The sequence below is a fragment of the Electrophorus electricus genome, chromosome 5, assembly GCF_041902795.1.
Source record: "Electrophorus electricus isolate QZ-2024a chromosome 5, ASM4190279v1, whole genome shotgun sequence".
Classification (NCBI taxonomy): domain Eukaryota; kingdom Metazoa; phylum Chordata; class Actinopteri; order Gymnotiformes; family Gymnotidae; genus Electrophorus; species Electrophorus electricus.
Genome location: NC_137501.1, coordinates 11,292,501 through 11,310,000, shown reverse-complemented (window position 1 = coordinate 11,310,000; position 17,500 = coordinate 11,292,501). Strand labels below are relative to the sequence as shown.

General features: G+C 42.4%; 1 protein-coding gene across 8 annotated transcripts in view; it reads right to left on the bottom strand.

Annotated features, from left to right (window-relative positions):
- Window positions 1-17,500, bottom strand: part of camk2d2 (calcium/calmodulin-dependent protein kinase (CaM kinase) II delta 2) — a 47,173-nt gene that overhangs the window by 24,080 nt on the left and 5,593 nt on the right. For all 8 annotated transcript variants that reach the window (XM_035529688.2, XM_035529687.2, XM_035529690.2 and 5 more), the window contains exons 3-9: window positions 8,803-8,862; window positions 8,612-8,666; window positions 7,892-7,957; window positions 7,198-7,270; window positions 2,084-2,186; window positions 803-886; window positions 324-418 (exon numbers count right to left, since the gene is read on the bottom strand). In XM_035529688.2, coding sequence (XP_035385581.1) covers window positions 324-418; window positions 803-886; window positions 2,084-2,186; window positions 7,198-7,270; window positions 7,892-7,957; window positions 8,612-8,666; window positions 8,803-8,862 — 536 coding nt within the window. The remainder of the gene's footprint in view (window positions 1-323; window positions 419-802; window positions 887-2,083; window positions 2,187-7,197; window positions 7,271-7,891; window positions 7,958-8,611; window positions 8,667-8,802; window positions 8,863-17,500) is intronic.

Below are 17,500 nucleotides of genomic sequence, written 5' to 3'. Positions count from 1 at the left end.
ACCACTATATCAGTTAATAAAACTGTAACCAGTTGAGTGTGTTAGGTACATTAGTGACACTGATATGGTAGTGTGTGTTGAATATGCTGACAGTGTATAAAGGCTATGTGTTTTAAGTGTGTGTGTATGTGTGCGTGCATGCATGCATGCTTATGTGTGCTTGTGTGTGTGTGGGTGCCTGTGTGTGTGTGTGTGTGTGTGCGTGTGTATATGTGTGTGTTTGTGTGTATGTGTGTGTATGTGTGTGTGCACGTGTGTGTGTGTGTGTGTGTGTGCGCGCATGTGTATATGTGTTTGTGTGTGTGTGTGTGTGTGTGTGTTACATCATATGCGCCAGCCTTGATCTGCTGATAAAGACGATGCTGATCTTCATCCCAGAATGGAGGATATCCCACCAGCAGGATATAGAGGATCACACCTATAACACACACACACACATACACACAAGGAAACAGACACACAGGAAAACATATCCGTCATCCTAACCTTATAATACACACACAGACACACACACACAAAAAAAGACCCACCCCTGATGTTAACCACTAGAGTAGATGTAGTCTTAAGTGTGTGTATGTGTGTGTGTGTGTGTGTGTGCGTGTATGTGTATGTGCGTGTGTGTGTGCATGTGTGTGTGTGTTTGTGTGTGTGTGTATGTGCATGTGTCTGTGTGTGTGCATGTGCATGTGTGTGTGTGTGTGTGTGTGTGTATGTGTATGTGTGTGTGTGTGTGTGTGTGAAGAGAGAGAGAGAGAGAGAGAGAGAGAGAGAGAGAGAGAGAGAGAGAGAGAGAGAGACTCACCACAAGCCCACATATCCACTGGTTTGCCATATGGGTCTTTTCTCAGAACCTCAGGAGACAAGTAGCCAGGCGTTCCAGCAAAGCCTAAGCACACAGATTACACACATTACATGCAGATAACACAGAGATTACACATATTACACACAGTTACACACATATTACACACATATAACACACAGTTTACACACATTAAACTCAGATAACACAAAGATTACACACATTACACACAGATAACACACAGATTACATACATTACACACAGACAACACACATTACACACAGATAACACAGAGATTACACTGTGATTTTTAGAACATCTGTACAAATTCATGAGTTTTAGAAGATCTCATACCAGTGTGTGAGTGAAGCTGTTCACACTTCCCAGATTCATATGTCATGCTGATTAAATTGGTTATGTTGCCTCTTAGTTGAATGGATGTTCTGTTCAATAGCTCATTAATATTTAAGGTTCAATAGCTCAATAATATTTAAAAATGTTAATATTTAAAAATAGATCATTAATATTTAAAACTTCATCTATATAGTCCATAAATATCATTGATATAAGCTATTTTATATTCTTATTTTTTCAATTTTATCATTTATCATTTTAGACTTTATATATCTGATAAATTTGTAATTTGTATACTAATGGATGGTGAGTTTCTTACATCTCACACTAACCAAACTCAGAGATTGAAAATGTTGGGTAAGACATGACTTTCCAAATGTCGAGACTATGGGATAACTACGGGAGACGACGGGAGACGACGATAGACTACGGGATAATGTAAGTGTTCACTACTCAAACGCCTTCAATTTGGTTTGCTGTCCATCAAATGATGCTGGTGGAGATCCTGCCACCATATTTATAAATGTCCTGAGACCTCAGTGTTTGTATGTTTATAAAAGCCCTGAGTTTATAGATGCCCTGAGAGTGTGTGTATGGTTATAGATGCCCTGAGAGTGTGTGTATGGTTATAGATTCCCTGAGAGTGTGTGTATGGTTATAGATGCCCTGAGAGTGTGTGTATGGTTATAGATGTCCTGAGAGTGTGTGTATGGTTATAGATTCCCTGAGAGTATGTGTATGGTTATAGATGTTCTGAGAGTGTGTATGGTTATAGATGCCCTGAGAGTGTGTGTATGGTTATAGATGCCCTGAGAATGTGTGTATGGTTATAGATGTCCTGAGAGTGTGTGTATGGTTATAGATGCCCTGAGAGAGTGTGTATGGTTATAGATGTCCTGAGAGTGTGTGTATGTTTGTGTTTGTACTTACCAAACCAGGCTTGCTGCTCACCCTGCACCTCTATAGCCAGACCAAAGTCTGCCAGCTTTACTGCAGCTCCCTTCATCTTACTCGCTAACAGCAAGTTCTCAGGCTGCAAACAAACACAAAGACCAGTGGATATGTGGGCTTGTGGTGAGTCTCTTTCTTTCACACACAGACACACAGACACACACATACGCACACACACACACACACACACACACACACACACACACACACACAGACACACACACACACACACAGACACACACACACACACACGCTTATCGCTGGAAAGGTTTTGTTTTTCTTCTGGCTACTTCAGCACGGTAAATAATTATCATAATGTCATTAATGAATAAATAATTGTGAAGGTAAGTGACATTTAATACATTAGTTACTACTCACTCTCTCTCTCTAGATCTAAATTTTAATACATTAGTTACTACTCGCTCTCTCTCTCTAGATCTAAATTTTAATACATTAGTTACTACTCGCTCTCTCTCTCTAGATCTAAATTTTAATACATTAGTTAATACTCACTCTCTCTCTCTCTAGGTCTAGATTTTAAAACATTAGTTACTACTTGCTCTCTTTCTCTACATCTAAATTTTAATACATTACTTACTACTCGCTCTCTCTCTCTAGATCTAGATTTTAATACATTACTTACTAATCGCTCTCTCTCTCTCTAGGTCTAGATATGAATACATTAGTTATTACTCGCTCTCTCTAGATCTAAATTTTAATGCATTACTTACTACTCTCTCTCTCTCTCTCTCTCTCTAGATCTAGATTTTAATACATTACTTACTAATCGCTCTCTCTCTCTAGATCTAGATTTGTCCCTAATCCAAAATATCACAGAATTGTCATAGTGTAAAGACAGGAGGAGGAGAGGAGAGAGGTAGAGGAGAGGTGGAGAGGAGGAGAGGAAAGAGGTAGAGGAGAGGTGGAGAGGAGGAGAGGAGAGAGGTAGAGGAGAGGTGGAGAGGAGGAGAGGAGAGAGGTAGAGGAGAGGTGGAGAGGAGGAGAGGAGAGAGGTAGAGGAGAGGTGAAGAGGAGGAGAGGAAAGAGGTAGAGGAGAGGTGGAGAGGAGGAGAGGAGAGAGGTAGAGGAGAGGTGGAGAGGAGGAGAGGAGAGAGATAGAGGAGAGGTGGAGAGGAGGAGAGGAGAGAGGTAGAGGAGAGGTGGAGAGGAGGAGAGGAAAGCGGTAGAGGAGAGGTGGAGAGGAGGAGAGGAGAGAGATAGAGGAGAGGTGGAGAGGAGGAGAGGAGAGAGGTAGAGGAGAGGTGGAGAGGAGGAGAGGAAAGAGGTAGAGGAGAGGTGGATAGAAGGAGAGGAGAGAGGTAGAGGAGAGGTGGAGAGGAGGAGAGGAAAGAGGTAGAGGAGAGGTGGATAGAAGGAGAGGAGAGAGGTAGAGGAGAGGTGGAGAGGAGAGAGGTAGAGGAGAGGTGGAGAGGAGGAGAGGAAAGAGGTAGAGGAGAGGTGGAGAGGAGGAGAGGAGAGAGGTAGAGGAGAGGTGAAGAGGAGGAGAGGAAAGAGGTAGAGGAGAGGTGGAGAGGAGGAGAGGAGAGAGGTAGAGGAGAGGTGGATAGGAGGAGAGGAGAGAGGTAGAGGAGAGGTGGAGAGGAGGAGAGGAGAGAGGTAGAGGAGAGGTGGAGAGGAGGAGAGGAGAGAGGTAGAGGAGAGGTGGATAAGAGGAGAGGAGAGAGGTAGAGGAGAGGTGGAGAGGAGGAGAGGAGAGAGGTAGAGGAGAGGTGGAGAGTCCAGTCTCTGGATAACAAGCTCGACGACCTCCGGGCCAGGATAAAGTTCCAGAGGGACATTCGGGATTGCAATCTCCTCTGCTTCACCGAGTCGTGGCTGAACCCAGCGGTACCAAACCACGCTATCCAGCCGGCCGAGTTCTTCTCGGTTCACCGCATGGACAGGACGGCAGATTCGGGGAAGTCGAGAGGCGGCGGAGTGTGTGTGATGGTAAACAACAGCTGGTGCAACAATGCCAATGTTGTTACTCTCGCCTGCTCCTGCTCACCCAACCTGGAGCTGCTCGCCCTCAAACTTCGTCCTTTCTACCTTCCTCGGGAGTTCACTTCGGTCATCATCAACACCGTGTACATCCCACCTCAGGCTAACATGGACACTGCACTGTGGGAACTTCATGAGGCTCTCACACAGTTTCAGGCACAGCACCGGGACGCTGCACTTATTGTGGTTGGGGATTTCAACAGCGCTAACCTCAAGCGTGCGGTGCCCAACCTTTACCAGCACGTAACCTTCCCCACCAGGGGAAATAGGACACTAGATCACTGCTACACCCCATACAAGGACAGCTACAAGGCACTAGCTCATCCACCGTTTGGTAAGTCGGACCACGCCGCCATCTTCCTCCTACCAAAATATAAACAACGGCTGAAACGGGAAGCTCCGGTTCAGAGGGAGGTCGCGCGCTGGACAGACCAATCGGTGGCCGCTCTGCAGGACGCTCTGGATGACGCGGACTGGGACATGTTCCGGCGCAGCACTGATGATGTCAGCGAGTTTACGGAGGCAGTAGTAGGATTTATTGGGAAACTGGTGGACGACACGATCCCAAGAATCACCATCAAGAAGTTTTCCAACCAGAAGCCCTGGGTGGACAGAACCATCCGCGAGGCTCTGAACTCTCGAACTGCTGCCTACAATGCGGGGATCATCAGCGGGAACATGGACGAGTACAAGTCTGCAGCATACGGAGTGCGCAGGGCGGTGAGGGAGGCGAAGCGGCGCTACGGGAAGAAACTAGAGACACAGTTCCAGCAGAGTGGCTCTAGATCCCTGTGGCAGGGACTACGGATGATCACGGACTACAGGAGCCCACCCTCTGGGCTGATGAGTGCGGATGAGTCTCTGGCGAACGAGCTGAATACATTCTTTGCTCGCTTCGAGGCTACATCTAGCAGCGCTAATGCTAGCAGCACAAATGCTAACGGCGCTAGTGCTAACAGCGCCAATGCTAACGGTGCTGGTGCAAGTGGCACTATCGGCGCAGCCGGTGGCACATGCGCGGGGCCCACCATAGAGCAGCGCCCTCTCATCATCACGGAGAGTGACGTGAGGAGAGTGTTTAAAAGGGTGAATACCAGGAAGGCGATGGGACCAGACGGTATCTGCGGGAGGGTCCTCAAAGCCTGCGCAGATCAGCTAGCCCCGGTATTCACCGACATCTTCAATCTCTCCCTGACGCTCGGTATTGTCCCGTCCAGCTTCAAGCGGTCCACCATCGTCCCCGTCCCGAAGAAACCTCGACCCTCCGACCTCAATGACTACCGCCCTGTCGCCCTCACATCAGTCGTGATGAAGTGCTTTGAAAAGCTAGTTAGAGACTTCATCACATCTTCACTGCCAGCCTCCACGGACCCACTGCAGTTTGCATACCGCCACAACCGCTCCACTGACGATGCGATTGCACATCTGCTCCACACTACACTGACTCACCTGGACGAAGGGAGGGGAAATTATGTTAAAATGCTATTTGTCGACTACAGTTCAGCATTTAACACTATCATTCCCTCCCTACTCACTACTAAGTTGGGAGATCTAGGACTGCATACATCCCTGTGCGACTGGATCTCCAACTTCCTAACAGACAGACCACAATCAGTACGGGTGGGCAACTGCGCCTCATCCACCCTCACCCTCAGCACTGGAGCTCCTCAGGGTTGTGTCCTAAGCCCCCTGCTCTACTCACTGTACACCTACGACTGCACAGCCACTTCCAGCTCTAACACCATTGTCAAGTTTGCTGATGACACCGTTGTCGTGGGTCTGATCTCGGACAACGACGAGAGGGCCTACCTGGAGGAGATTAAACACCTGGAAAACTGGTGCCAGGAAAATAATCTCCTCCTAAACGTCAGTAAGACAAAGGAGCTGATCGTGGATTGCAGCAAGAAGCAGGAGCGGCACTACCAACCTGTGAGGATCAGTGGAACCACGGTGGAGAGAGTAGATAGTTTCAGGTACCTTGGTGTTCACATCTCGCAGGACCTGTCCTGGTCCCGCCATACCAGCTCCCTGGCAAAGAAGGCTCGTCAGCGTCTTTACCACCTCAGACGCCTAAGGGACTTCAGACTGCCCTCCAAGGTACTGCGGAACTTCTACACCTGCACTATCGAGAGCATCCTCACGGGGAACATCACAGTCTGGTTTGGGAATAGCACCAAGCAGGACAGACAAGCACTCCAAAGGGTAGTGCGTTCAGCAGAGCGCATCACTCACTCGGAACTTCCTGACCTGCAGACCACCTACTACAAGCGGTGCCAAACCAAGGTCAGGAAAATTGTGAAGGACCCCACCCATCCCAACAATAGACTGTTCTCTCTGTTGAGGTCAGGGAGGCGCTTCCGTTCCCTGAAGGCCAAGACAGAGAGGCTGAAGAGGAGCTTCTTCCCACAGGCCATTCGGGCCCTGAATCAGGGAAACTGATAAACTGTGGGGACCACCACCACCACCACGTAACATGACTGTTACGTAACATGACTGTATATCTGTACCACCACGTAACATGACTGTATATCTGTACATCTGTATATATAGATTTAGATGGTACTATACAATGGATCTGTACATTCTGTAGATTGTGTACATATATACTCAACCATATACATTGTACATTGTGTATATAATCATAATATACATATATTGTACATACATTGTTAATATATTTTTGTACATACATAGAATATATATTTATCTGTATATATATATTTTTTTCTCTATGCACCCCTGGTTCTCTTCCTCAGTTTGGACAGAGCACTCTCCACCATTTCACTGCGTGTTGTACTGTGTATGACTATGTATGTGACAAATAAACCAAACTTGAACTTGAAACTTGAACTTGAGGAGAGGAAAGAGGTAGAGGAGAGGTGGAGAGGAGGAGAGGAGAGAGGTAGAGGAGAGAGGTATAGGAGAGGTGGATTGCAGAGCTGCAGTACAGTGTGTGCCTGCTTGACGTCACACCTGCTAAATCTGGCTCTGACTTCACCACAGCAGGCCACGCTGTCTGGGGCTCTCTCTCTTACGGTGTGTGTGAGTGTGTGTGTGAGTGTGTGTGAGTGTGTGTGTGTGTTTCTTCTGACCTTCAGATCCCTGTGGACAATCCCGTTAACATGGCAGTGATGAACGCTCTCTAAAATCTGCTGGATACAATGACTGAGAGAGCAGATAGAGGGAGAGAGAGAGAAAGAGAGGGAGAGGGGGGGGGAGAGAGAGGGAGAGGGGGGGGGAGAGAGAGGGGGGGAAGAGAGGGGGGAGAGAGGGCAGAGGGGAGCAGGAACACATGAGTATAATGAGTAAAAGTTCAGATTCCCCTGTTACGTTGTTCATATTTATGTTTGATTTAATTATTTACACACACATTAGAAAACTGATGCACTAATGAGACCTTGTGAAGGCACCGCATTATCCATCTCAGTATGTGAAATGTGTGTGTGCATGTGTGTATACGCATGTGTGCGATTGTGTGTGTTTCTGTGTGTGTGTATGGGTGTGTGTGTGTGTGTGTGTGTGTGCGTGCGTGTGAGTATGTGTGTATGTATGTATGTGTGTATGTATGTGTGTGTGTGTGTGCGTGTGTATGCATGTGTGTGTATGTGTTTGTGTGTGTGTGTGTGTGTGTGTGTGTGCATGTGTGTGTACGCATGTGTGCGATTGTGTGTGTTTCTGTGTGTTTGTGTGTGTGTGTGTGTGTGTGTATGTGTGTGTGTGCATGTGTGTGTACGCATGTGTGTGATTGTGTGTGTTTCTGTGTGTGTGTGTGTGTGTGTGTTGTACCTGGCATCAGCCTCACTATAGTACTCTCTTGCTACAATGTCTTCAAACAGCTCTCCTCCAGTGACCCTAAGGTTAAAGGTCAAATCACATCTGTCAAATCCATAAACAAAGGTTGTCCATGATTGTGGTGGGTCTTCTGTTCAAAACAGTGCAGAGGTCACACATATCATGACACAGCACTCTATAATAAAAGTCCCTCTCATCTGGTCCACTAATATTACACATAAATTGTATATTGTTTTGTACACAGTGTCTCTTCAGTCAGCTCTCTTCCAGTGACTCAGACGTGGTCAGTGGTCTGCAGTGGTCAGGCTGAGAATGAGGGACAGGTGCAGGAAGCACAGAAAGCGAGAACAGGGGATGAGGAGAGAAAGAGATGAGGAAAGAAAAAGATGAGAGATGGGAAAAAGAGAGATAGGGGAGAGAGAAAAAGATGACAGGAAGAGAGAAAGATGAGAGAGAGGGAGAGAGAGAGAGAGAGAGAGAGAGAGAGAGAGAGAGGGAGCAAGGGGGAGGATAACATGGAAATAATTCTGAAATTTTTACACTGACATTATAATTCCACACATTCCAGTTTGAAGTTGTGAAGCGCTGAATTGTGAGAAGATCGCCACCTGGTGGTCATGCTTATGTATCAGGATTGCACAAAATAGAAAACAAGCATACTTCCAAATCCAGCTCAATATCCATATAAATGAAACACTTATTGATAATACTTACAGATCAAACACTAAGTAATGGAAGCCCTCCTCAGAGATACTGTCATGGAGTCGAACTGTAGACAAATGGCAAAAAAATAACTTTCAGTTTCAACTATTTTAAGCACAGCCTGAAAAACACAGCAAGTGCATGTGGGAACAGTAGAGGAATCATATTAATAACCAAAACATAAGAGAGGTAAAGGATCATACCAATATTGGGGTGTTTTAAGAGCCGGCAAATTCTTGCCTCTCGTTCCAGCTTCTGGTGATCTGAGAGCGAGTGAAAATGATTCAAATTATTATGATTCCAGAGACTAACATAGTGTTCCAGTGCATAGTGTAGTGGACCAGTGGGTAGTGTAGTAGACCAGTGTATAGTGTTTAGTGTAGTGGTAGTGTAGTGGACCCGTGGGTAGTGTAGTAGACCAGTGTATAGTGTAGTGGTAGTGTAGTGGACCAGGGGATAGTGTAGTGGATAGTGTAGTGGGTAGTGTAGTGGACCAGTGGGTAGTGTAGTGGTAGTGTAGTGTACCGATGGATAGTGTATTGGTAGTGTAATGGACCAGTGGGTGGTGTAGTGGACCATTGGTAATGTACTGCAACAATAGTGGAACAATGGATAGATAATTTATTTCTAATTTTGGCAAATAATGTCCTGAGGTGATAGATCTCAGGATGGTATCGACTTTATTATTCCTCTATGCATTCTATTTTGTACAGTAATACAACAGTCTTCACTATTACACTATATACTAATACAGCAGTCTACACTATTACACTATACAGCAATACAGCAGTCTACACTATTACACTATACACTAATACAGCAGTCTACATTATTACACTATACACTAATACAGCAGTCTACACTATTACACTATACAGCAATACAGCAGTCTACACTATTACACTATACACTAATACAGCAGTCTACATTATTACACTATACACTAATACAGCAGTCTACACTATTACACTATACACTAACAGCAGTGTCTACACTATTACACTATACACTAATACAGCAGTCTACACTATTACACTATACACTAATACAGCAGTGTCTACACAATTACACTATACACTAATACAGCAGTCTACACTATTACACTAAACTGCAATACAGCAGTTTCTACACTATGCAGCAATAAAGCAGTCTACACTATTACACTATATACTAATACAGTAGTGTCTACACTATTACACTATACAGCAACACAGTAGTCTACACTATTACACTATACACTAAAACAGCAGTGTCTACATTATTACACTACACAGCAATACAGCAGTGTCTATACTATTACACTATACACTAATACAGCATTGTCTGCACTATTACACTATACACTAATACAGTAATCTACACTATTACACTATACACTAATACAGCATTGTCTGCACTATTGCACTATACACTAATACAGTAATCTACACTATTACAATATACAGCAAAACAGCAGTCTACACTATTACACTATACACTAACAGCAGTGTCTACACTATTACACTATACAGCAATACAGCAGTCTACACTATTACACTATACACTAATACAGCAGTCTACATTATTACACTATACAATAATACAGAAGTGTCTACACTATGACACTATACACTAATACAGCAGTCTACATTATTACACTATACATTAATACAGCAGTGTCTACACTATGACACTATACAGTAATACAGCAGTCTACACTATTACACTATACACTAATACAGCAGTGTCTACACTATGACACTATACAGTAATACAGCAGTCTACACTATTACACTATACAATAATACAGCAGTGTCTACACTATGACACTATACACTAATACAGTGTCTACACTATGACACTATACAGTAATACAGCAGTCTACACTATTACACTATACACTAATACAGCAGTGTCTACACTATGACACTATACAGTAATACAGCAGTCTACACTATTACACTATACACTAATACAGCAGTGTCTACACTATGACACTATACAGTAATACAGCAGTCTACACTATTACACTATACAATAATACAGCAGTGTCTACACTATGACACTATACAGTAATACAGCAGTCTACACTATTACACTATACACTAATACAGCAGTCTACATTATTACACTATACACTAATACAGCAGTGTCTACACTATGACACTATACAGTAATACAGCAGTGTCTACACTATGACACTATACAGTAATACAGCAGTCTACACTATTACACTATACACTAATACAGCAGTCTACATTATTACACTATACACTAATACAACAGTGTCTACACTATGACACTATACAGTAATACAGCAGTCTACACTATTACACTATACACTAATACAGCAGTGTCTACACTATGACACTATACACTAATACAGCAGTCTACACTATGACACTATACAGTAATACAGCAGTCTACACTATTACACTATACACTAATACAGCAGTGTCTACACTATGACACTATACAGTAATACAGCAGTCTACACTATTACACTATACAATAATACAGCAGTGTCTACACTATGACACTATACAGTAATACAGCAGTCTACACTATTACACTATACACTAATACAGCAGTCTACATTATTACACTAATACAGCAGTGTCTACACTATGACACTATACAGTAATACAGCAGTGTCTACACTATGACACTATACAGTAATACAGCAGTCTACACTATTACACTATACACTAATACAGCAGTCTACATTATTACACTATACACTAATACAACAGTGTCTACACTATGACACTATACAGTAATACAGCAGTCTACACTATTACACTATACACTAATACAGCAGTGTCTACACTATGACACTATACACTAATACAGCAGTCTAAACTATTACACTATACAATAATACAGCAGTCTACACTATTACACTATACACTAATACAGCAGTGTCTACACTATGACACTATACAGTAATACAGCAGTCTACACTATTACACTATACAATAATACAGCAGTGTCTACACTATGACACTATACACTAATACAGCAGTCTAAACTATTACACTATACAATAATACAGCAGTCTACACTATTACACTATACAATAATACAGCAGTCTACACTATTACACTATACAATAATACAGCAGTGTCTACACCATACGGGACTTGCATATTTACTTATTTAATTGTATTATATAAGATAGTACTAAACTAAATTAAGTCACCATCTATTTGAATGAAGGAGTGGAGGGTGTGGGGAGAGTGAGGAGAAGAGAGTGAGGAGAGTGAGGAGAGTGAGGACAGTGAAGAGAGGAGTGTGAGGAGAGTGAGGAGTGTATGGAGAGCGTGAGGAGAGGAGAATGAGGAGAGTGAGAAGACACTGAAGAGAGGAGAGTGAGGAGAGTGAGGATAGTGAAGAAAGGAGAGTGTGGAGAGTGAGGAGAGGAGAGTGAGGAGAGTGATGACCCATTTCAGGTCAGCCTCAGGCTCTTCCGTCATTGTTTTGGGAATTTAATAGGACATCTATTTTTTGTCCTGTTTAACAGCTGTGTTGACATGGGCCATTTTCCTTCAGCAATCTGTGGTGAGACACAGCTCCTGTCATGCGGCACAGTGTGAAAGCACTGTTTAACTTCATTAGGACTGCTGTTTTACAGTGGTGTTTAACTTCATTAGGACTGCTGTTTTACAGTGGTGTTTAACTTCATTAGGACTGCTGTTTTACAGTGGTGTTTAACTTCATTAGGACTGCTGTTTTACAGTGTGGTTTAACTTCATTAGGACTGCTGTTTTACAGTGGTGTTTAACTTCATTAGGACTGCTGTTTTACAGTGGTGTTTAACTTCATTAGGACTGCTGTTTTACAGTGGTGTTTAACTTCATTGACTGCTGTTCTACAGTGGTGTTTAACTTCATTAGGACTGCTGTTTTACAGCGGTGTTTAACTTCATTAGGACTGCTGTTTTACAGTGGTGTTTAACTTCATTAGGCCTGCTGTTTTACAGTGGTGTTTAACTTCATTAGGACTCCTGTTTTACAGTGGTGTTTAACTTCATTAGGACTGCTGTTTTACAGTGGTGTTTAACTTCATTAGGACTGGTGTTTTACAGTGGTGTTTAACTTCATTAGGCCTGCTGTATTACAGTGGTGTTTAACTTCATTAGGACTCCTGTTTTACAGTGGTGTTTAACTTCATTAGGACTCCTGTTTTACAGTGGTGTTTAACTTCATTATGACTGCTGTTCTACAGTGGTGTTTAAGTTCATTAGGACTGCTGTTTTACAGTGGTGTTTAACTTCATTAAGACTGCTGTTTTACAGTGTTGTTTAAATTTATTATAACTTTTGTATATGCCCTTATTTTTTAGAAAGTCATGCTTTCTCTCTGTCTTCATCCAGGTGTTTCCTCAATTCTATCTCTTTCTGTGTTCACACTCTCGCTCCCCTCTCTAAGCTCTCTCTCTCTTGAACACATATACTTTGTTTTTTGTTTCTATTTCTCTCTGTCTGCTCCACAGGTTTTCCACCTATGGACCATTCACATCTGTTGTCTAGCAACTCCTCCACCAATCAGACCTCTCTGCATTCTGCAGTAGAACCGGTCCTGCATGCAAATAGAAGGTCCTTTACAATTGCAGCATTTCGATATTGCAAGTAAAAATTTAACACAAAATGCCCTTATGTAAAATCTGACTATGGTGATTCTCAGGTTGTGTCCTGCCCACCGTGTGCAGCAATGTGGCTGTATAATTGTCTGATATGTTTTAATACTGTAAATGCACTAATAGGGCATAATTACAAAACTACAGTAATGAAGATATGATCCAGATATAAAACAGATATAAACCACACATCCAAACCATATATGCCCACCATATACAGCTCTGAGAAACATTAAGAGACCACTCCAAGATTTCATCCCTATATCACTTCATCTTTACATGTACATCAGTCTTTCCATTCCCCACTGTGTGAGGAATTCCAACACACGTTGGTACATATTGGGGAGACTGATGAGATGATCACCTGAACCAAATCCTACTTAACAAGGAGTGTGAAAAACTGGGATTATTCCACAGAATATTGATTTTTGAATTCTAAAGTTAAAACAGTAGCATTTAGTTGCTTAAACATGAACTGGTGTCACTCCACGGCCTGTATACAGCTAGGACTCACAGAATCTCTCTTTGACTTCCTTGTTCACGACTGCCAGTGAGTTATAGTTATTCAGCTAGTGTTAGTGAGTTATAGTTATTGATCTAGGGTTAGTGAGGTATAGTTAATGAGCTAGTGTTAGTGAGTTATAGTTATTGAGCTGGGTTAGTGAGGTATAGTTAACAATCTAGGGTTAGCGAATTATAGTAATTGAGATAGTGAGTTATAGTTGATGAGCTAGTGTTAGTGAGTTATAGTTAATGAGCTCGCGTTACTGAGTTATAGTTAATGAGCTAATGTTAGTGAGTTATAGTTATTAAGATAGTGTTAGTGAGTTATAGTTATTGAGATAGGGTTAGTGAGTTATAATTAATGAGCTAGTGTTACTAAGTTATAGTTATTGAGCTGGGTTAGTAACTTATAGTTATTGAGCAAGTGTTAGTGAGTTATAGTTAACGATCTATGGTTAGTAAGTTATAGTTAACGATCTAGGATTAGTGAGTTATAGATAATGAGCTAGGGTTAGTGAGTTATAATTAACGATCTAGGGTTAGTGAGTTATAGTTAACGATCTAGGGTTAGTAAGTTATAGTTATTGAGCTGGGGTTAATGAGATATAGTTAATGATCTAGGATTAGTGAGTTATACTTATTGAGCTAGTGTTACTGAGTTATAGTTAATGAGCTAGGGTTAGTGAGTTCTAGTAAATGAGCTAGGGTTAGTGAGTTACAGTTAATGAACTAGGGTTAATGAGTTATAGTTATTGAAATAGGGTTAGTTGAGTTACAGTTATTGAGCTAGTGTTAGTGAGTTATAGTAAATGAGCTAGGGTTAGTGAGTTACAGTTGATTAGCTACCTAAAAACATCATTTACTTCTCAACAAGTGTATCTGTTATTTGGACCTTTGGGTAGCGCTCAGCTCACATGGCATGGGTGACTATCCGCCCTGGTTTCCTTGCTGTTGATGGTCTGTCCTGGAAAATAAATTGCATTTCCCAGGACACAAAATGTCCTGTTTTTATTAGATCTATTTTGTAGGTAGGTTACATCTTGCCTTAACTGGTATATTCAACATGGTGAAATAGGTTCTGTTATTCTGCTCTGTACTGGTACTTAATTGGTTGTACTGTGTGCTGTATGACACCAGATGGCTGTGTCATATTATGCATGCCGTTCACCATCGCTGAGTTGCTAGCTACACCAGTAATGATGGGAAAACAGCAGTAATGATGGACAAACAGCAGTAACTATGAGATAACAGCAGGTGTGTAGTAAAGAAAATTGACTAGTACAGCAGGTGTGTAGAAACAGACCTAACTAGTCTCCTACAGCAGGTGTGTAGTAAAGAAAATTGACTAGTCTCCTACAGCAGGTGTGTAGAAACAGAGCTAACTAGTCTCCTACAGCAGGTGTGTAGAAACAGAGCTAACTAGTCTCCTACAGCAGGTGTGTAGAATTAGAGCTAACTAGTCTCTTACAGCAGGTGTGTAGTAACAGAGCTAACTAGTCTCCTACAGCAGGTATGTAGTAACAGAGCTAACTAGTCTCCTACAGCAGGTGTGTAGTAACAGAGCTAACTAGTCTCCTACAGCAGGTATGTAGTAACAGAGCTAACTAGTCTCCTACAGCAGGTATATAGTAACAGAGCTAACTAGTCTTCTACAGCAGGTATGTAGTAACAGAGCTAACTAGTCTCCTACAGCAGGTATGTAGTAACAGAGCTAACTAGTCTCCTACAGCAGGTGTGTAGTAACAGAGCTAACTAGTCTCCTACAGCAGGTATGTAGTAACAGAGCTAACTAGTCTCCTACAGCAGGTATATAGTAACAGAGCTAACTAGTCTTCTACAGCAGGTATGTAGTAACAGAGCTAACTAGTCTCCTACAGCAGGTATGTAGTAACAGAGCTAACTAGTCTCCTACAGCAGGTGTGTAGTAACAGAGCTAACTAGTCTCCTACAGCAGGTATGTAGTAACAGAGCTAACTAGTCTCCTACAGCAGGTGTGTAGTAACAGAGCTAACTAGTCTCCTACAGCAGGTGTGTAGTAACAGAGCTAACTAGTCTCCTACAGCAGGTATGTAGTAACAGAGCTAACTAGTCTCCTACAGCAGATATGTAGTAACAGAGCTGACTACATAAAACAAGAGAGTCGCTCCGTCTCGGATGTTGGCCGGGTCACCGAGGTGAAGGCTTCAGATGTTGGAGGACCAGGGCAATGTGATGAAAATTGGGCAGCTGTAACAAATACAAGACACTCATGGATGAGAATGGAGAATAGAGGACTGTTACTACATGCTGCTACATAAACAACCACACTAATCATGGCAGCAAGTTCTTAATACAAGATCAGTAGAGGCTGGGATCTACCACACCAGGAAGGAGCTCAGATGCAGGCTGTGCAAAGACACCCCTGAGACAATCCAGTACATAACAGCAGGATGCAAGATGGTAGCAGGCAGAACACACATGGAACACCACAACCAAGTGGCTGTCATGGTATACAGAAACATCTGTGCCAAAGGTCAAAGGTCAAAGAGAGACACACACCCGAAGGTGGTCCACCAAAGTAAGATCCCATGGGACTTCCAAATACAGACAGGCAAGATGGTAATGGCTAATCAATAGTGATGGACAAACAGCAGAAGAGGGCTGTAGTGATATATGTGATACCAACATCAGGGACAAGGAATATGAGAAGCTTGAGAAATACCAAGGGCTGAGAGAAGAGTTAGAGAAAATGTGGAGGGTGAAGGTAACTGTGGTTCATGTGGCAATCAGAACACTAGGGGCTGTGACCCCCAAACTGGGAGATCCCAGAACAACATCTGAGATCCTGGTCAAGAAGAGTGCAGTCCTGGGAACATCTAAGATAATACACAGGACCCTCAGGCTCCCAGACCTCTGGTAGAGGACCCAAGTTTGAAACAAAAATTAGACCACCTAGAGGAGGGCAAGTTTTTTTATGTATGTATAATATATATACATTTACATTAGCAGACGCGCTTATCCAGAGTGACTTGCAAAAGTGCTTTGTCATTTCCACAGATACCAATGAACTAGAATACTGTAGAATACAGGGATCAATGCTGATGCCTAGAAGTACAAAATACATAAAAGCTCAGACAACAATCAGTGCAATAAGCAATAAGTTGAAATGAGTTTGTTAGTCAACGAAGGAGCAGTCAACATCAGTGTAATAAACAATACCCTACAATAAGTACTAGAGTTTGTTAGCCAACATGGAGTCAGTGGTCATTTAAATATTCCACAGATAGGTGGGTCTTCAGACTATGCTTGAAGACTGCAAGGGACTCTGCTGTTTGGACAGCAAGCGGAAGTTCATTCCACCATATGTATGTGTGTGTGTGTGTTTATTATATATAGAATATATATATATAGAATATCAATAGAAATTATTTTGGAAATTATCTTTTGATTTGTAATCTGTACATGTAACACAAAGTGATTCTTAAATATATTTAGCTAATAATTATGTTAATTTTAGAGGAGTGTAAAGTCCAAGCCTAGCCTACGCATTAAAACCCAGCTGGCCGTTTTCTCCAAGCGGAAGGAAGTATTGCCTGTGCTATTTTTATTTATTTGTGATGTTCATATTTACATAAATAAGATTTCTTGTTCCTCTGATAAAAATAAGATGCTCAATTATATTCCATGTTTCATATGATTGGCTGTTTGCCACAGCCAACATGTTTTTATGTGATCATAGTTAATCATAGTTTGTCGGCATAAAGGTTTTGGTTTGAGAAGTTGTTAACCACAGCTGTAAAA